Below are 20,923 nucleotides of genomic sequence, written 5' to 3' on the forward strand. Positions count from 1 at the left end.
CACAGTGGAACAAAACAATGACCATAGAACCATAGAACCGCTTCCCATCCACTGATGTCCGTACACTTTCAATTATATTTGAAGTTTATTGTTCATTGTAACATTTAAAAAGGAAATAACAACAGATGGGGATCTGTCTGTATCAGTAGCTAATGGCTTGCATGAGTTTAAGTTAAAATTAAAGGAATGAGAATATAGATCATCAAAACACAAACATTTTTTTATTTGAGCGGTCATTCATGTATGTATTTGTATATGTTTGGGCTTCTGCCTGTCCTGTGTGGAAGTATATACTTTTTAATATAGAGTGTGGAAGGGGAAAAGGAGACTGCCTCTTAGGCAATCAATTTGTGACACAAGGAGCAACAGCAGTTTTTGTGAATCATAAACCAAATGTATAATACGGTAGGGTTATATAATAGGGCTGCAAGAAAGTCATTTGACCCAAAAGTAAAAAAAAGAAAGCCAATTAATACCCAATGGTGTGTAGAGGTTTAGAAAATGTCTTATTGGCAGCAATCAATAGAATAATGGAATATGAGACACTGAGTGAGTGGGATGATGAATACTGTAAACTGAGAGCAAGAAGGCTATGCAAGAAAATTCTTCTTGAGCAAAAGTGTTTTAAGCTTGAATTTAAAGTCTAGTTTGTTGATTTCAGAATTCCTTTGTTAGGGGGATTCATTAGCAGAAATGGAAATACATTCAGTCCGTTGTAATATGCAACCACTCCGCTAGATGTCACTAAATTGCACAGATTGGTGATTAAAGTGATATAATGTACAGAGTGTTGTTTATTTAGAAAGGGGGAGAGAAACATAATGGTTTTTAGGTTTCTTGTTAGTGCAAGCACACTAATGTTTGATGTTAAACCAAGAGGCGATATATGAAAGTTAAGCTCACTATCCTACTGTAAAACCATCAAATAAAGTCAACTTTTGAGGGTGTTTACTGAGTTGTTGTGTCTGAATGGTAGAAGTGTTACATATGGTGTTATTTATTTAACCACGGTTATTTTTCCCTAAATAATTCTCCTTCACAACTCTAAATCTAAGCCACCTGTATTTTTAAATTCTCCCGCAGCCCTTGTTCTGTTTTTACTGTTCGACCGCAGCCACCCCTGGTGATGTGCTTTTTTACAGTTTTCCTCTAGGCAGCGCCATGTATTGTATGGCTCTGCCTCTAGGTAGCGATGGGGATGAGTGCAGATTGAGCGCCAATATTTTACCAGAGTACATTGGTATCATGAAACTACGAATTTGAACGACTTCGGTTGTTCCCTTACGACAAGAAATGTCTGCTGCAATGCTGAGGTAACATAACTGCGATTGTCTAACATCATAACATGTTATAATAGCCTGGTAGCTTAGCAACTAGCTAGCTGTAGCAGCTAACGCAAGAGCTAACGGCTACATAGCCAGCAATGATAACGATGAAGCTAGTTAAGTACGCAGCTAAATTAAATAACGTATCGCTTGAAGTGGCTTACAAAGCATCTAATGCCATCTGCATTAAAAATGTTGGTTTTGTTGACGTCTCAGAGGATACAGTGATGTTATGGTTAGCTATGTGTAGCTTTTGCTACAATAACTAACGTAACATTTTAGCCTAGCTCATGATAACGTCATGCAGTTGCTTTTCTGGTTGTAAACGTTACACCTACCCTAAACAAATGCAGTCTTATAAAACAGTCTTCTTTAAAGGATGTTTTATTAGACTGCACTTTTAGGCTGTAGTTTGTGGTGGTGTTGCATTTCCATTCGCTCATGTAAGTGTTTCGTATGAAGATCCATAAGACCAGAGTTAGTGCCTTTTCCTTAATTGAGATGTTGCAGTTGTAATAGTAGAGGTGTACTCTTTTAAAACAAGATCTCTGTTTAACCAGTTGGCCACATCGAACTATCAAGTTATCATAACCATGATCTTTGTTCCTCTGATTGTAGCACCAAGACCAGCAAGATGAATGTATTGGTCAACAAACTGCACGAGTACTTGGCTAATTCTCCTGCTGAGGACAGCAATGGCCCACCAACCTCAGAGGATGCTAATGGTGCAGCTTTTGACGTAATCTTATGAGGAAAGTTACTCATCATATTGATATGCTCTATAATCATAATACATAATTGGTTTACAGGACTGACAAACAAGAGATGTTCTGTGGGAAACTCAAAAACTCGTGCTGCAACACAGGTAACATTGTTTGCTTAAACAAGGTACTATATACTGATTGAACATTTCTGAGAGACAACTAAACTAATCAACTGTCTTGCTTTGCAGGCAGGAGTAGACACCAAATACTCAAGGAGGTGAGCTTGCATTTGTATACCATAGAAAGTATATTTAAATGATTATATAATGTATACCCTGCCAGCACAGATATAATATATAATACCAAACAGCCCATATTTAATGCCAATATATTGAATGTAGCTCAATTCTAAAAATGCTGGATATTGAACTTGAAATGTAGACATAAAGAAGCAATAGTCCAATAAATCAGGTTAAAAGATATTGATGATTTTGTCTACATCAGGGAAATATTGTTTTCCCCCAGGATTAAAAGGTTTACTGTTCCCCTGTTATTACAGAAAACCATCTGTTGTCGTAAGACACTCTGGACTGGATGAATCAGGGGACTCAAATGCAAGTGAGGACGTGGAATTACGAGTCAATGAAAATGGTCACCCTGATATCACTAGATTACCAAAAGGTTGGTCTTACCATTTTTTCCTATATAGCTTGCTGGGACTTAAACCATTTTATTTATTTTTTGTGCTCTTTTGTAACTATGTGTATTTATTCTTGCTGACAACAAACAAATATTTAGGAGAACCACACTCTGTCATTATTAATGTGGTTTCTTGTCTTTTACTCTCTGTAGTGGGTTAACAGTATTTAGGCCTGTCCCCAGCTTTGTACCCTGTAATTACAGTTTGATGTTTTTGGTGCAATGTTTTACATCTACAGGCACTGTACTGGTGAGGCCTGAACCTGTTGACAATGGGAAAGATGACTTCAGGGGTCCTGAGTTTCGCAGCCGGAAACCAGGCGTACTACGGAGAGAGTTTTCGAGGAGACGTGGAGGTCAGTCGCTACTGGTTGATGTTGTCACAACATAACACATCACTTCATTATAAGCCGGGCAGCCATTTCTTCGAGAAACAAAGAAGCTGCCCTTGTGGTGGTACTCATGCAATGATTGTCTTTTGACAAAAAACTGTCAAAGTCGAACTAAAAAATCATTTCACTGTGTGTCTAAATGTGGCTTTATGATTATCTTGTTGTGAGAGATATCACTGGATATTTGACTTTCATTCTTACACCCTTTTAATTTAAACCCTTCAAGCTGTTATAATAGCAATTTTGTTGCTCTGTTTTTATAGGTGGCGAACACATGGAAATTGTCAGTTGCACCGCTTGTGGCAGACAAGTTAACCACTTCCAAAGAGATTCCTTCTACCGACATCCAGTTCTGAACGTTCTTATTTGCAAGGTGAGTCCACTTATTTATACAACAGAATCAAGTCCTTATTTATTTGGGTCCTTTAAGTCATTACTTTTAAGGAGTCTTCTTCATTTTTTGTGTAGCAGCTCATAATTGTTGTGTGAACTGTGTTGTTTACATCTGGTGGGTGTCTATAAACTTGTCAATGACTTTATTAAGTTGAATTTGCCAAAAACATTTCTGTATTTGAATGTTATATTTGAAAAATAACCACCAGTGATATTTGATTATTGCTTACAAGAATATACATATCAATTATGATTTCTAATTTGCAGTACTATTGTCTTTAATATGCTATTTGTCAAAGCTGTCTGTAACCCTCTTTCGTTACACATTCTTTGTTTTGGTCAGTCTTGCTACAAGTATTACTCAAGTGATGACATCAGTAAGGATGGAGATGGAATGGATGAGCAATGCAGGTATGATTTGTTATATTTAATATTTTTACTGAAGTATTAACATGTTCATTTACTTACCTTTTGCTAAGCTTTTATCAAAAGCATGAATTATGTATTTTTCCTCTTGCAGATGGTGTGCTGAAGGAGGCAACTTGATATGTTGTGACTATTGTAGTAATGCCTTCTGCAAGAAGTGCATTCTAAGAAATTTGGGAAGGAAGGAGCTTTCAGGCATCTTGGAAAGCAAGTGGTACTGCTATGTCTGTAGCCGTGAGCCCCTTTGCGATCTGGTGATGGCCTGTGACAGCGTCCTCGAGAACATGGAGAACATGTGGTTTCAGCAGCGCAAAAGGAACAGGGTAGAGCCGGAAAAATCTCAACTTTACCACATGTTGCCACACTTACAACAAAACATTCCTTTGGATAAATGGGATCACACTGGTATGGATGGGAATGTGGTGTTCAACTATAACACACTGCAGATTTCCAAGGAGATCACCAAAAAAGCTAAACATTTAGTGGACTCAACAAACATCTTAAACCGGACATTTGTCAATTTCATTCATACTGTGACGTCAAACAAAAAAGCACCTACGGTTCGCAAGCTGCACCTGAACTCTTTTTTGTCAGTAGTCAAAGGATTGCGAAAATCACTTGCAGCACTTGAGGATAGCCTTAAGGAAGAATTCAGTGACGTGGATGTCATGAGCTGTTGGGAAAAGTTCTTTAGTGAAGACTTCGATGCACAACCTGTAATAGATTCAGGCACAGAGCCGGAAAGCTCTGAAGAAAGATGTTTGAGTGTCTTGCGGAAATTGGCAGCCGAACAAACAGAAGATTATGATTCTGACTCCAAAGGCTTCAAGGACAGGAGGACTGCATGTGCCTGCCCCAGTGAAAACATGGATTCAGATTCACGTGAAGCCACACAGAGTGCACAGAAGAATGCCCTGATGCCTTCTGAAAGCGGGATTAACATGACTAAAAAACTAGTAGTTCAACTTACTCCTGTACCAATGGAGCAGGAGCAATCCTCTTGTGCCCCAAAGAACGAGAAGGACATCAGCATGAGCGACAACACATCAGAGGGAAAGAATGTATCAGAAGATGAAAAACCATGTGTTAAAGGTGTTAAAGCTGACAGCAAGATAAGCAACAACATCTCTATTGCATCTCTACACCCAGAAGAACAACATGGCAATAGACGTTCTCCCCGCTTAAAGACGACACCTTTGCGACGACCAAGTGGCGTCAAGTCCAAAGAGTCTCTTTCAGCAGCAGACAGTGACAGTGATTCTGACCCTGAGGAAACCTCCAGCCAAACGCCTGCCAAAAACACTGAAGAACCAGGTCTGAGCCGAGCAAGAGACGACTCTGACTCCGATGAAGTCCCTGTAGCTCTGCTTGAGCGAGCTGCTATGACACAAAGCTCAGATGAACCCCAGAGCGATGAGAATGGTGGAAAAGCATCAAATAAGGTGGCCAAGAAATGTCTCTTTTGGCTAACAAAGAACTCCCCGCTCTCCCCAGAGAGCATGCGTCGAAAACGCAAGATGCTAGACCGCTCCTCAGAATCAGACTCGAGTAATAGAATAACTAAATCACGAAGAGAAAGCGGGACAGATTCCTCAAGCGATGATCAAGACTCGCAGAAGAAGATGCAACACTTGAATACTTTGAGGCCAATTGGGAAGTCTCCCCTCGTCAAAAGAGATAATGAAAAATCGCCTAAAAAGCCAGTTGGGATACAGGCTGGAAAATCTAAGGCTAAATCCTGCCAGAAAGCAATGGAGTCCTCCTCCTCATCAAACGAAGATGGAGATGATGACGAAGAGACCGGGAGTGAAGGAAGTGATCAGAAGATGAAGCGAATCACTGAAGATGTGGCCTTACTGGGGGCAGCAACATTCCACCAATCGTCTGGTGAGTCCTATAATACATATATTATCTAAATATACAGTATGTCTTGTCAATAGTTGTTTGCCCAGTTTCTGTTGGAAAGCTAATGTTTAATGAATGTTTCTTGTAGGAGACGACGAGGAGCACTCTGGGCCCTCGTGGGCAGCAGAAGATGATGATGATCCAGAAAATAGGTATGGTTCAAAAAGCCAGGATGTAGAGTTTGTAAAACACCCTAGTTGTGAAAGGCAGACAACATTAATACCCGAACACTGTGCAAAAGCTAGCAACACCCAGGTCATTAAGACTGAGTTGCAGCCTATTCAAACAAGACCAAAACGTAGCTGCAGCCGAATCCCAGCCTTCAAATACACACGCTAGAGGTACACTGTGAACGTCATGACCCATTTTGTGATGCACTGAAACTGAACCGGCCTGGAACAATCTTGTGAATGATGAGCAACGTACTCTGCTTGTCTACTTTATTTGAACTTGAATTGTATTGCATTTTTAATATAGATCATGCAAAGAATGCTTATCTATGTTTAATTTGATGTGCAATTATACGACTGTAAATGCTTAAGATGCATTTACCTACATTTCTATAATAAGTATTACATCTCACACCACCGTGTTTACTTTTCACGGTATACTAGACTTAAACAAAAGGGGAAACCTTGCATTTGGCGCACCTTGCCTTTTTGAAGAGGAATGAGCAAACGCAGTTAATTTATTAACTGACAGCTCAACCTGTTATGATGACGGTATTTAAATATATATTTTCAAAAGTTTGAACTCCTTTACAGAATGCACAAAGAACTGTTCTCCATTGAGGAGCAATCTTAGATACATTGTTATTCACTGGTGAAGTGTTAAGTTTGACACATTTTACAGATTATCTGCACATATTTAACCAAAGAAAATGAAGTAAATTTACAATTTATTTTTAGTATAACACTTTCATTCTTCTCCTTGAAACACATATTTTTGATTGTATTTTTTGTAAGGAATCCTTGATGGATCAGAGATATCATTTGTTAATTATGATGTCTGGATCTTTTTGTTAAGATGGCAAAAGTATTGTTGTTAAGATATCTGAATATGTACCTGGCTTTGTAAATGCACTTCAAGCTTTGTGTTATTCAGCTTTTCAGTTATTTTTCTCACAAAAGTTCAATTGCCGTCCTGTTAAAGCCTGTTTATTCCGGCCAAAAATATACTTTGTCATTCTTATATCACACATTGTTTGAGCTTCACTTATTTCATGGATGGGCTTGTAATTATTGCCAGTGTTGAAACACAAGTCAGTCTTATGTATTACTTAGTGTTCATTGAGACAATAATGGTGGTATCATCATGAACTCCTGGAAATCTCAGGATACATTATGGGGCTGCTTTCACTGTCAAGCAAACACAAGCATTGGGGAACATTTTTATCTCGAAGATATTTATGGTAATAAACACCCAAAGGCTGACACAAAACACAATAAACAATTATTATTACTTTTTACAATATAATATAAATCCTTTTACACACCAACATGTTGACTGGCTTTCCTCATTGGATTGTTAAATAGTGCTTTGCCGGGTTTTTTTTAGGGAATCAACATCAAAACTCTGGTATACACTTAATCATGATGAGTAGTACATCTTATTCTGACGTAATGCTCCTGGTATGCCTCTTTTCTTTACTAGATCACATATGACACTGGAGTCGATAATGCGTAGTAACAAGTACTTTTGCGTATATGTAATATTCTATAGCAGTTCTCAAAGGGCTGATTTTTCAGAGCCTGTGTCTTTGTGTATCTCTGACGGTGCTGCTTTGATAGATTCTCTTGGGTAGGCTTACTCAAATAACAAAGGCATCTTTCTCCACTACTTGACCTTGAGTAGTATTTATCCATGTACACAGTGTTGGATTTATCTGCTGAGGTTCCTAGATATCCGTTGGATACTTTCTTACATCACCCTAGCAGAATGGAGGTCGAAGAAATTGTATTATTGCTGCTTAAGGCCAATCAGTGTGGAGATATTGGCATCGAAATTGGAGAACATGCGACACACTCGCGCTAGAAAGATGCATTCATAAGACGATGAAGAAAATCCACTGCCACATGTATTCTGAAATAACATTTTGATATTCCGTTTTTTATTGAAATACATCCCCGTTCTGAGGAATGACTTTTTAAAAACTTTTTCCAGAGACGGTGTTCTGGTTAATTACAATCATTTAGAGCTGTCATCAGTGTTCCCCCACTTTCTATACACAGAGTATACATTACTGCTGACCATTTTTGTAAAGCGTACAGTAGCTTTTCAACTGAAAAATCATTTATTACCGTATTTTTAGTTACAGAGATTTAAAACCTTACGAGTGACTATCGCGTTTGTCTGAAGCATTACTGATAAAAACGATTTGTTAAAAGAACTTGCGGTCAGAGCTTTTAAATGGAACGTTGTATATCTGAGAATTGAGAGTGGGCTGTGAAACAACAACTATTGTAATGCAAACAGGGACCACATTCACATTGTGCCTGTAATGACATCAATGTTTGTTTCTTATGTTTTTTCCAGGTCGGATTTCCTGACAGCACAGCAGTGATTGCAGTGCTGTTAGGCAACAATCGCTTAAATCTGGGATATTGTAGCCTCCGATCGGCAAGAACCCGTTATTTAATTTTTTTCAACAAAGTGTGTTTTCACCTGTAGTGATAACACGACTTTATCCTAAAAAGAAATGGTCAGCAGAAATGTAAAGTTTACATTGTTTGTAGTTAGTGGGTTAAACGTGAAAAGTACTGTGTTCCATTGTAATCCCCCCCAGCATGCGTTTACCAATGACCATGATGTCAAATTCACATGTGGCAGTGTGTTCATTTTCCTCAGTGTTTTTCTTGTCGTCCTTTTTCCCAGAAGCATGTTAAATGAGATACAGGGCTCTGGCCTGTTACTGCTACTGTCGTCTGGCTTTCTTATTCTGTAATACACCTTTTACAATATACTCTCGTTGGAAATGTTTCCGCCAATTGAACATTTTTCCGCCAATTGAACATTTCAGTCATCCTTTCTCAAGTGACCTGCATGGACAATCCACTTGGAGATCAGTGCGCGTAATGCAGGTAGCTTGGTGAGAACGGGTCAATGGGGACAGACCATTTTCTGGACATTGGATGATTTGGAGCCAGTGCTTTAGGCTGTTTGACTCTAATGTGTTTGCGCGTTAAAAGGGTTTTAAGAGGAACTCATCACATATTATGAGTGGTGAAAACACAATATGGCATTAAACGCATACACCTTTCACATTTTTAAAACATCCTTATCAGGAACTGTATCGGATCATTGGTAATAATGCTTGACTGCAGTATTATAAGTGGTTGAAATTACATTTCATTACGAGTAAACTTTTATGTTCTTTAACAAGATATCAATGTATTTACTATTTCACATGAAAAAAAGGGTCAGACTCAAGCAAGCAAAAACATTGTAGAAAATCTCTCCCCTTTCCTCAACATAAAATAAACCAAGACTGTCTTTTTCTGTGAAGAGTACTTGTAATAAATTATTTCTCTTGAAAATGTCTCTGAATCAGTTTTCTTTTTTTCCTGCTTTTCTGAATGTTTATCTTCCAGTGTTGTGGCACTTTCTCTGACTCATTTCAAGACTATTATTTACTTATAATGTAGATCGAATCAAGGTCACTGCCCAGATTCAACCTGTGATTAGTTTATGAACTATACGACTTTTGCATTCTAAAGATATCTTATAAGGGTATTATTGAAATCAAACTTAGATATGATTTTGTCTAACAATAAAGTATAACTATATCTAGCTCAAGATTGAACTTCAGGTACCTTCTCCTTCTTTTCTACTTTTGAAAGAATCGCAAAGAAAATGCTTTTGGCCCAAATCAAAGCCAACTACTCCTCGGGCGATGATATCTCTTCAGATGAGGAGACGCAGGAGACATCTGACTCGGGGGATGATCAGGCGGTCAAAAAAGGCAATAAGGATAATCAAACAGATGAAGGTAAGTCGGTTTTTTGAAGTAGCACATTTTTTGCTTCCTGTCCGTGCATCTTTTTCATAAGCACATGTACTCGTATCCTATTTCAGTCGTATTGATTTATAGTGGAATTACATTTTTCTTTCCAAACAAAGTGGTGACGATTGTAAAGATGGCTCTTGTTGATTGAGGGGAAATAATAGTTGATATCTCTGCTGCAGGGGAAGACTTTGCTACCGAATCTTCTGACGCCATGTCTGATGGGCCCACCTCCAAGCACAATCTGCTCCGCCACGGACTGACCTTGGATGACGGAGCGCCTGTTGATAAGGCTGGGGCAGAAAGTGAAGCAGGAGAGCCAAAGAGCAAGCAAAAAGCCAGCAGAAAACTCCTAAACTGTAAGTCTGACATTAGAAACGTAGCTGTCTGAACAGGAACTTCATACTTTGCTCTAACATCTGATATCGATGTCTGTCAAGCTGATAGTGAAAGTGATACTGAGAGCAACGAGTCGGAGCCGGAGGACGCCGGGATGAGCGAGGAGCTGAGTCTGTCAGAGAACGAGGACGGTGACGACAAACTCAAAGGGTACATACGTTTCAGCTCCCATTGATACAAAGTGTAGCTCAAGGAGAGTGGTCAAGATCTTTGTATAACGTATTTAAGTCAACAGGCGTGGAATGAATCTATTTCAAAATAATAATATTGCCAACGAACATACACGACCAAGAGAAATACAATATACAATAAAAAGAGAAAACATTTGAACACTACATTGGAACTCAGAGAGGAAGTAATTCATTATCGACAAGCAATATTAATAATGATAATCCTAAAATAATAGTCATTAGATATGAGATAAATATTATAATATAGATAATTTACAGTAATGTATGGAAGCCTGTTTGCGCCACAGGAAAAAAAAAATCCTGTAAGTCATTATAATGACTTAGTTATCTCATTATATTGACTTACTATCTCATTATATTGACTTACTATCTCATTATATTGACTTATCTATCTCATTATATTGACTTACTATCTCATTATATTGACTTACTATCTCATTATATTGACTTACTATCTCATTATAATGACTTACTATCATATAAGAGCAATTAGCTTTCATCCCTTTACACCAAAGCAACAATAGCAAGTGTGTGGGACACACTTAGCTGAACTAATGGATACTATAATTGAAGACTACTTTAGACGCGGATTCACAAATAAGGACATTTTAGTGGTTTTGGAGGAATCACACAATATTAAACTAAGCCTACGGACACTACAGAGGAAGCTACAAAAGAACGAGATAGTAAGTCAATATAATGAGATAACTAAGTTAATATAATGAGATAACTAAGTCAATATAATGAGATAGCTAAGTCAATATAATGAGATAGTAAGTCAATATAATGAGATAGTAAGTCAATATAATGAGATAACAAAGTCATTATAATGACTTACAGGATTTTTCCCCCCTGTGGCGCAAACAGGCTTCCATAATGCAATACATTTTAATGCTTTTTTAAAATAAAAAAAAACATTTGCGCATGTTGCATATAATATTACGTTCTCACGTATTCAAATTAGAATTATGGTAAAAATTACATTTCAGATTGTACATGTTTACCCCTAGTGCACACCAACTAAGCAAGTTTAATGCATATTCCTGTTATAATAGCCAAGAGCATTAACAACCAAAATATGATGACACAAGCTTTAAAATCAACACAATTTAACATTTAAATTACAAATCTCACTTCTTTTAGAGCACATTTTAAGCCGAATATTTAAATTCATGTGGCTGTGTAAAAGTTACGTACATTTGAATTCCTAATCCTCTTCTCTTTCCATCTCTAGAGGATCCAGTCAAAGGAAGGAGCGGCCTCATGAGAAGCAGGCAGTGCCCTGCATTTGGTTATCTGACTCCAACAGTGAAAAGGTAGCAGTTGACCTATAACTACGTTTATTATTCTTAAACTCCAGAGTTGTGTCTAACAGTCACATCTTTTGTTCTATACTTCTGTTTTTTTTCAGAGTGATAAAGAGGATGCAGGTGAGGAGAACAGCGACGGTAAAGGCACCCCTAAAGGACGCAAAAAGATTCGCAAAATCATCGATGATGTGAATCTCCGCACTGAGACGCTGGAAGCCCTCAGAGAGGAAGAGGAGAGACGCAAACGTTTGGCAGAAAGGGAACAACAGATGAAGGACAGGAGAACGGTACTGAACACACAGCAGACCATTAAACTGCACTCTGTTAATGACTAATGGCTCTTTACAGCAGTTCATTTCTGCAGCAGGGCTTGCTCATTAGACTATGTCCCTGTTGATAAATGACATTTAGCTCAGTACAGAGCATTTATGTTGCTGAAATGATCACTTTTATAGGATGTTTTATAGGCGTTGGGGTTTTCCTAAGATGAAATGCTGAATGTCATCATTGTATTTCAGATAACTATCCCAGATGATGATGATATCCCGTGTCCCATCACCATCAAGCTGATCCTGGATCAGGACAAGGAGAACAAAAATCCTCTTGTTCAGGTGCACAGGAACCTGGTGACGAGCCTGAAGCCTCACCAGGTGGATGGTTAGTTTGTGCTCTTTTCACTCGTACTGAGGAGGACAAGGTTTACTATTATGCACATGCATGCTGACAGCAATAACAGCATTAGATTAATACAGTTGAGTCTGATGCTATTTGCACTCGGGTGACTAAAGTGAACAATGCTTTTGGCATGAGGGGTTTATATAGCCACTGTTATAAACGCCATTTTTAATAGTAACATTGGAATTATCAATCAATTAAGCAATGTATCTGTGTTACCTTGAAATCTTCGAGTTTTTCTTTTTCTCACATGGTGTACAAAAAGTCTCAAAATGCAAAAAAAAATCTAGATGAATTGAAGTAAACAGCTACTATTCACATGTTTTTGGACTCTTTGTTCAGTGCTATGCCATGTGAAAAACAACCCATTATCTTAAAGAATTCACATGGTTGACACCAATGGTTGTTTTGGGGATTGAGAATACCTTTTCAATGCTGATAAATATTGTGATTAACAATTTTTAGTGTCCCATTTATGTGTTAAGACAAAACATGCTAACCGTGATCTCTTTACTCTCCAACCAAAGGCGTCCAGTTCATTTGGGACAGCTGTTGTGAGTCTGTGAAGAAGGCCAACTCTTCTCCTGGATCTGGCTGCATACTGGCACACTGCATGGGCCTTGGAAAAACTCTGCAGGTGAAGAAATACACACCCCCAATATTCTTCTTTGCTTTGACTTATCCAAGACAAATTACATATTGAATTACTTTAGGTATTGATTATAATTGTAGTTTGCTGCTGTTACATCACCTTACATCACACACAAGTATTCTGTATTGACTGTGGTAAGTTGTCCATGCTTCATATTAATACCCGTGTTATTTTACAGACGGTAGCCTTCCTCCACACGGTGCTGCTGTCGGAGAACCTAAGATTCAGAACGGCCCTGGTCGTTTGTCCGCTCAATACCATCCTCAACTGGGTCAGCGAGTTCAGTAAATGGCAAAAAAACTTGGGACAGGATACATTAAAGGTATGCAAAAAAATTAAATGGGCAATCCTAAATGTTGTGCTTGAGACATTTTATGCTTCACACTTGTAAAAATGTTACAGGTCACAGAACTGACGACAGTAAAGCATCCCCCAGAGCGAATCAGGGTTCTGCAGAGGTGGATGAGAGAGGGAGGCGTGATGATAATGGGCTATGAGATGTACCGCAACCTGTCTCTAACCAAGAAAGCTGACGAGGAGAGCAGGAAGGAGATAAAGAGACTACTGGTGGATCCAGGTAGCGTGTTATTCAGTTATTCTTGTTTATGGGTCATTGCTTTTCTCATTGAAGCTGTTGAATCTGTAGCTTTTTTTGTCCTGTGTTGTCTTTTTATACAGGTCCGGACTTTGTGGTCTGTGACGAGGGACACATCTTGCGCAATGAAACTTCTAATATCTCCAAATCTATGAACGCCATCAAGACCCGACGGAGAGTGGTGCTAACTGGCACTCCACTACAAAACAACCTGAATGAGTGTAAGTCTGCAAAACTGCATCAAATTACATAATGCCATACCTTCACAATATGATTGAAGGTATATTTTATCTATGATAATGGGGTTAGTTGTTGAAGTCGCCCGCTTTCTAATAGAATTTGAAGTCATGTGCAATTTGAATGTAGTTGGGTCATCTCCAGCAAATCCGTGACCGTGGAGAGCGGAGGTTCGTTTCTCAGTGGATTTGTCATCATCAAAAAAATGAGCCCCCCATGCCCCTCGCAAAAATGTGGGCAACATTTTTTAGAGCCCTAAATCCAAAATGGCTGCCATCACCGTAGGTTGAAAATGAGCTTTTCAATGATTTGGCCGACAATGTTGTTCAATACATGGTTTCTGGTACTTTATGGGTCGAGGAATTCATATTTGATGTTTTGATGATTTGACCTATTTTTGACCTTCAAATCCAAGATGGCCGTCGTTTTTTCCCCAAAGGTCGATTTAATGCCTTTTCCTAAAATGGTATCATTAGTTTACATATAAAGTACCAACAAGGCTACTTCCTAAATTCATCACCCTGAATTTAGGACATTCATAAACTAAACCTGCAGTACTTGCGAGGAAATTAGGTGTAGGCCTCACATTTTGACGGATATTTTGTTTCGAAAATCTTCCTATTGATACACAATATTTTGTTCCCAACAGACCACTGCATGGTGAATTTCATCAAGAAGAATCTGCTGGGCTCACTGGGCGAATTCAGAAACCGCTTCATCAACCCCATACAGAACGGCCAGTGTGCGGACTCCACGGCACGAGACGTCCGCATCATGAAGAAGCGAGCGCACGTGCTTCATGCAATGTTGGCTGGATGTGTGCAGGTAAAAAAAGAAATACAGCAACTTGCACACTGTCTGTATATGTACACATTCAGTTTTGCTTAGTTTTCCAGCTCTCACAACGTGTTCATCTTTTTTTTCAGAGAAGAGATTACTCGGAGTTGACTCAGTTTCTGCCTCCCAAACACGAGTACGTGCTGGCTGTGAGGCTCTCCCCACATCAGTACAGGTTGTACCGCTACTACCTCGACAACATCACTGGTGAGAATCTGTCGCTACATTTGAACTCGATCAGTGATTACAGCTCAAGAAAAATCGAATTGTGAACATTGGAATTATGTTTGTTTTTCCAGCTATGGGTTCCTCGAGGAACAGAGTGAATGTGAAGGTGGGAGCAAATCTGTTCAAGGACTTTCAGGTGCTCAGCCGCATCTGGACCCACCCCTGGTGCCTTCAGCTGAACTACCTCAGCAAAAGAAAGAAGGTTAAAAAAAATCACTCATGTCGTGTAAAATAATGTTAAGGGGTTAAAATCTTAATAAACTAGATTTTCATTACAGGAATATCTTCTAAATAAGAATACAAATAAATCAGCAGAACAGCGGAGAAATGAAGAGCGTGCTGTGGCTGAGAGGTAAGACTACGTATGCTTTAACAAAGTATTATCACATATCTGGTTTATGAACGTCCTTAGATATTGTGACTGATTGTGATGATGTGCCTTTGAAAGCCATGCTCAGTCGCAAATGATTTACTGATGTAAATCTAAATTGATAAATAAGCAAAAGCTTCCAAAAAAAAGAGATGTAGAATGGTCAGACAATGCATCAACTTAAAACCAAAATGTGAAAGGAAATCATTTGGGACCTTTTGAAGTGTGCTGCTTTGCTTAAACAGCAGCTCTCAAGTTTATTTTATGATTTACCTTAATACACAATGTTTGCCTGTTGTAGTGCACTCAGAGCGATCAAAGGGCCAGCAGGGAACAGCGAGGCCGGCCCTACAGCGGGTGTTGCTGGTGTGTCCACAACTGCTCCAGCACTGGAAGGTAAAAAAGCTACATTTTTTTTACACAAGTACTCCACCCTTGTGGCTTTCACACTAATATATTTTCTTCTGTCGCAACCATCAGCTCTAGGGGGTCCGACGCAAGATGATGTATGGTTCAAAGGCATGGTGACTGAAGAGGACGCTAAAATTATGGAGCTCTCGGGGAAGATGGTGCTCTTGTTTGAGATCCTCAGAATGGCTGAAGACCTCGGGGATAAAGTGTACGTGTCTTTTCCAATTTAAAGCTAATTCATCTCCTCATAACTGTATCTAGACTGCTCCTCATAACTAACCAAACCCATTTCTTGAATCTTTAGGCTTGTTTTCAGTCAGTCATTGATCTCGTTGGGCCTTATTGAGGACTTCCTGAAAAATTCTCACAATGCCAGAAACGCATCAGCATTCAAAGGTATTCTGTTTATGTCAAAAAATGTATATTTATTTAGGAAACGTCCTTCTTGATGGTACTTAACCTTTATTCCGTTCTGCATTGTTCTCACAGCGGGCAGCTGGATAAAAAACATTGATTACTATCGTCTTGACGGTTCCACCACTGCTTTGTCAAGGAAGAAATGGGCTGATAAGTTCAACAATGACACCAATGATCGGTACCGATTATCCCACTGTTATTACAATCTTTTCTTTATTGATTACACTTAAATAAGAATATTTAAAAAGTTTCTCTTCTGATTGTATTTTATTGATATTTATTTCAGTGGCCGATTGTTTCTCATTTCAACGAGAGCCGGCTCACTTGGTATCAACCTCGTCGCTGCGAACCGGGTCATCATCTTCGACGCCTCATGGAATCCCTCGTATGACATACAGAGCATTTACAGGGTGTACCGCTTCGGTCAGCTCAAACAGGTGTTTGTGTACCGCTTCCTGGCTCAGGTAGGCTCACTGGTCTTTGTTTAAATATAAAAGTTAAGTTTTTGATAAACGTAGGAGGACATTTGTTTAGTCTAGTTATTAACTGGTGTGACTATTTAACAAAGTCACTGCAACATTTCAAATACATTTACTGTCAACTCTGAATTACTGAAGGAATGCTTCATTTGAGTTTTGCCTCATGTTGTCTCCTTTTTCAAATTTTCCATTGTTTTTCCCTCTTCTTTTAAGGTTATATTATACAAGTTTTACAAAGCATGAATGTTGCCAGGACTACAGCTATCACCTGATGGCAAAAAATAACCAAGTTAGAGCAGCATTGGATGTTTTTGGGTCCAAATGTTTAGTGTCTTGAGCTGAACTGTCAGATACATTTAGGGATCATATGAGCAAAGAGGCTCTGCTGCTACATACATTTGTTAAATGTGTGTAGCACAAAGTTCTTACTTTGACCTTATATTTGCGTGAATTGAGAAATGCAGGAACGGTTAATGTTTTTTGCGATCACTGCTCAAAGCAATGTCTGATGGACACAGATCTCTTAGAGCTACTGTGTTTCACTTCCTAAAACCCTTTCAGTCCCGTTAATGATGACGGTCATTTTATCTTCAGGGCACCATGGAGGAGAAGATCTATGATCGTCAGGTGACCAAGCAGTCTTTGTCCTATCGAGTGGTGGATCAGCAGCAGATCGAGAGGCACTACACTCTGTTTGAACTGACTGAACTTTACACATTCGAGCCGGACCTGCTGGACCACCCAAACTCTAAAAAAAGCAAAAGAAGCACCTCTGTTCTGCCAAAGGTGACTGTTTTAATTTCAGGTTCTGTAAGCTAAAATCATACTCAGCTGTCTGACAATGGCGTACAGCATGAATGTGCAGTATTGAGTGACTTTTTGTGTCTGATTCTCAGGATAAGGTCCTGACACAGCTGTTACAAACCTCTAAAGACCACATAGTGTCCTTCCACGAGCATGAATCTCTGCTGGACCATAAACAAGATGAGGAGCTCAGTGAGGCAGAACGCAAAGATGCGTGGGCCGAGTACGAGGCCGAGGTAAAGAGCAACTCACTGCAAAGCATGAAGTATCCTGTCCTGGGCTCTGTTTAGTGAAACTGAATGCGCTTGTCTATGGGGTTCTTAACATTAAAAACTGTGCTGACAATATGTATATCTGTCTTCCAGTCTTCCAACCCTGCTGCCACCATCACCCAGGACACCCTGCATGCGAAGACCAATGAACAGCTAGTGGTATACTTAAAGATAAAAGGCTTTTCTTAGAAGTGCTGCCGATGGTGTTTGTGTTCATACAACACATGACATTTATAACTGTCTCCACAGGAGTTGCTGAACAAGACCAGAGCGGATACAAATGCAACATTCCTGTCCCTTCAGAGAATGACTACTCACACTGTGGAGGACTACATGTTACGAGTTGTGAGTGAATTTAAGGTCTCATTAATAAGGGGATTTAAAATGAGGGTCCATTTCTTTCAAAGTAACGACACTGCTCAAAGACATTTTTAACGAACACTTTGAAAACACATCAGATCTCAATGGGAAAATAAATCATGCTGGATATCTATACTGATATGGACTGGGTAATGTGTTAGGAACGAAAGAATGCCACATCATTTGATGGACATGAAAATGATCAACCTACAGAGGGCTGAATTCAAAGACACTCCACAAATCAAAGTGAAAATTGATGCGGCAGGCTAGTAATTCCATTGCAAAAACTCAAAATGGACCAGGGCATCCCTGAGCTCCTGGACAGTCTCAGGTGCAATCTGGCGGCTTCGGATTGACAGAAACGTAATGTCCCAGAGGCGTTCTATTGGATTTAGGTCAGGTATCAATTCCTTCCTCCTCCAGGAAATTCCGGCATACTCTCGCCACATGAGGCATTGTCGTGCACCAGAAGGAACCCAGGACTCACTGCACCAGCATAGGGTCTGACAATTGTTCCAAGGATCCTGATACCTAATGGCAGTCAGGGTGCTGTTGTCTAGCCTGTAGAGGTCTGTGCGTCCCTCCATGGATAGACCATCACTGAACCACCACCAAACTGGTTATGCTAAACGATGTTACAGGCATCATAACGTTCTCCACGGCTTCTCCAGACCCTTTCACGTCTGTCACGTGCTCAGGGGGAACCAGGTCATTTTGTAGGACTCATCCTGTTCCTCCTTGCACAAAGGAGCAGATACCGGTCCTGCTGATGGGTTGAGGAGCTTCTACGGCCCTGTCCAGCTCTCCTACAGTACCTGCCTGTCTCCTGGAATCTATTCCATACGCTTGAGACTGTGCTGGGTGACACAGCAAACCTTCTGGCAATGTCACGTATTGATGTGCAACCTCTGTAGGGTCAAGGTATCGCCTCATGCTAGCAGTAGTGACACTAACCCTAGTGGAAAACAGTCAGAAAAGATGAGGAAGTGGCCTCCACCTGGAAAACCATTCCTGTTGTGGGGGTTGTCTCATTGTTGCCCCTCTAGTGCATCTAATTAACACCAAAGCAGCTGAAACTGATTAACAACCCCCTCTTCTGCTTAACTGACCAGAACAATATCCCAAGTGTAGTTGACTTAATGCTATACTCTGATTAAAAAGTGTTCCATTAATTTCTTTGAGCAGTGTAGTAACCAGGTGTGTCTACATTTCATCCTCCAAAAAACGTGAAGATGAAAACAAAGATAACTAAAGCTGGGATTTATTCATATTAAATACAATTGTTTTACTAACAAGTACTAATACAAATAGTAGAGCATGGAAAAACCACGGATTTAGATCCACTCCAAAATGTAATGGGTTCTTCCTTGGCCCAAGATACGCCATTTCAACAAGCCTCATGAAATTGAGGGCAGCTGTTGGTTGGTCATCCTGCTGACAGACAGACAAAGCCTGGTTGAGGTGCTTAAGGATTTAAAATGTAGAGCCACAAATAATCTATGATTTTGATCATTTTGTATACTATTCTGGTATATACTGTATAGATAATTGTGTCTATATATTGTCATAATCACCAATGGTAGAAGTAGATACATAACCACTTTTATAGTTTAGCATCTTTGTACTGAAAACATGTTATTCAGATTTTCAAAAAGAAAATTGGCATACAAACATAATACAACTCTCCTTACATCCCCAAAACATTACTTTGCAGATAGCCAGGGATACACATGGCTCACAATACCAACTGTATGCTACAGTTCAGATAGGAAAGTTCTTGTGTGTGTGTGTAGTAACCATTTATTTGCGATGTTTCAGCGGCAGCAGTATCACGAGCTGCCGGAGGCTGAGATTAGGACCAAAGCTCAGAATTGGAAAGTGTTTGACGAGAAGGAGCGGGAACGTAGACAGGCCTTGTATCAGGACATTCTCACACATCAGCAGACAGTAAGTCACTTCTACATGGGAGCTCATGTCTTATATGTACCAACAGCCATTCTCACGTTTCCATTACATCCCCCCCAGCTCACACTCAGCATCACGGACATCCTGAAAAGACGCAGGATGCAAGAGATACAGGCGGCCGCGACCACTGTTACCCAGCCGGGACACACTTGAACAAGAAAGTCATGTTTTAATAGGAAGGACAATTATGCCTTTGCTCTTCATCATTGCTCAACCAGTGAGTTGAATTATTGTTTAACACAAAATCTGAGTGCACTGAGTACCCATATCATTAAAACAGCATAGTATCAGATGTTATTGAAACATTTCTCTGTAACTTCCTTTTGTCAATAATGTTCAGGTTCATTTTGTAACACTTTGAGCACTTTAACTGCAGGATATATTAGGCTCTATGAATGTCTTTTAAAATTTGCAAATTAACTAGTGCCTATTTCAGCCACTGAGGATCAGTTTGATGATTACACTCACAGTAGATGTACTGTACATGCTTTCAAATAAACCTTGTGTTATTGAACTGCACAGTTGTGATTATTCCTTAATAAATGAACAAAAGATTAGAAATTGGATATTTTAGTCCATGTGTATGAATTTCCCTTTTTAATCTGGTAGAGGAGATTTAGGTGTAAATAGTGAGAATATCTGTTCACGGTTTTTTAAAGCTTTTAAAAAGACTGATTCAGCTGTGAATTAGTCATGTAGGACTTGATCTTTACAAAAGGTACATCCTCTGAAATCGTATGCATATTTTGTTCCTTTACATCTTAAATGTAAGTGTGTGCTGCTATCACTTCCTTCATGACTTTAAGCAACAACAGTCTGATTCTCCTGGTAGAACGGGAGCAGCTGTTCAGCCACTGAGCGTGTTGTGTTCCCC

The 20,923-nt window shown here is 39.4% G+C and overlaps 1 protein-coding gene across 1 annotated transcript; it reads left to right on the forward strand.

Annotated features, from left to right (window-relative positions):
• The first annotated feature begins 1,124 nt into the window (after positions 1-1,124).
• On the forward strand, positions 1,125-20,563 carry LOC117458298 (transcriptional regulator ATRX-like). Its single transcript, XM_034098680.1, has 35 exons — positions 1,125-1,313; positions 1,944-2,050; positions 2,135-2,190; positions 2,278-2,306; positions 2,589-2,710; positions 2,968-3,084; positions 3,384-3,493; positions 3,857-3,924; positions 4,034-5,826; positions 5,933-5,996; positions 9,684-9,832; positions 10,030-10,206; positions 10,288-10,396; positions 11,672-11,753; positions 11,849-12,034; positions 12,266-12,404; positions 12,950-13,059; positions 13,253-13,396; positions 13,477-13,651; positions 13,753-13,890; positions 14,556-14,731; positions 14,833-14,950; positions 15,043-15,173; positions 15,250-15,323; positions 15,643-15,737; positions 15,822-15,960; positions 16,057-16,148; positions 16,242-16,347; positions 16,456-16,633; positions 17,243-17,434; positions 17,545-17,688; positions 17,818-17,883; positions 17,974-18,069; positions 19,903-20,031; positions 20,110-20,563. Exons 1-35 carry the CDS (start codon positions 1,294-1,296, stop codon positions 20,200-20,202), a joined length of 5,724 nt encoding a protein of 1,907 aa, XP_033954571.1. The 5' UTR covers positions 1,125-1,293; the 3' UTR covers positions 20,203-20,563.
• The last annotated feature ends 360 nt before the right edge of the window (positions 20,564-20,923 follow it).

This window comes from Pseudochaenichthys georgianus, chromosome 14, assembly GCF_902827115.2.
Source record: "Pseudochaenichthys georgianus chromosome 14, fPseGeo1.2, whole genome shotgun sequence".
In the NCBI taxonomy this organism is placed as follows: Eukaryota; Metazoa; Chordata; class Actinopteri; order Perciformes; family Channichthyidae; genus Pseudochaenichthys; species Pseudochaenichthys georgianus.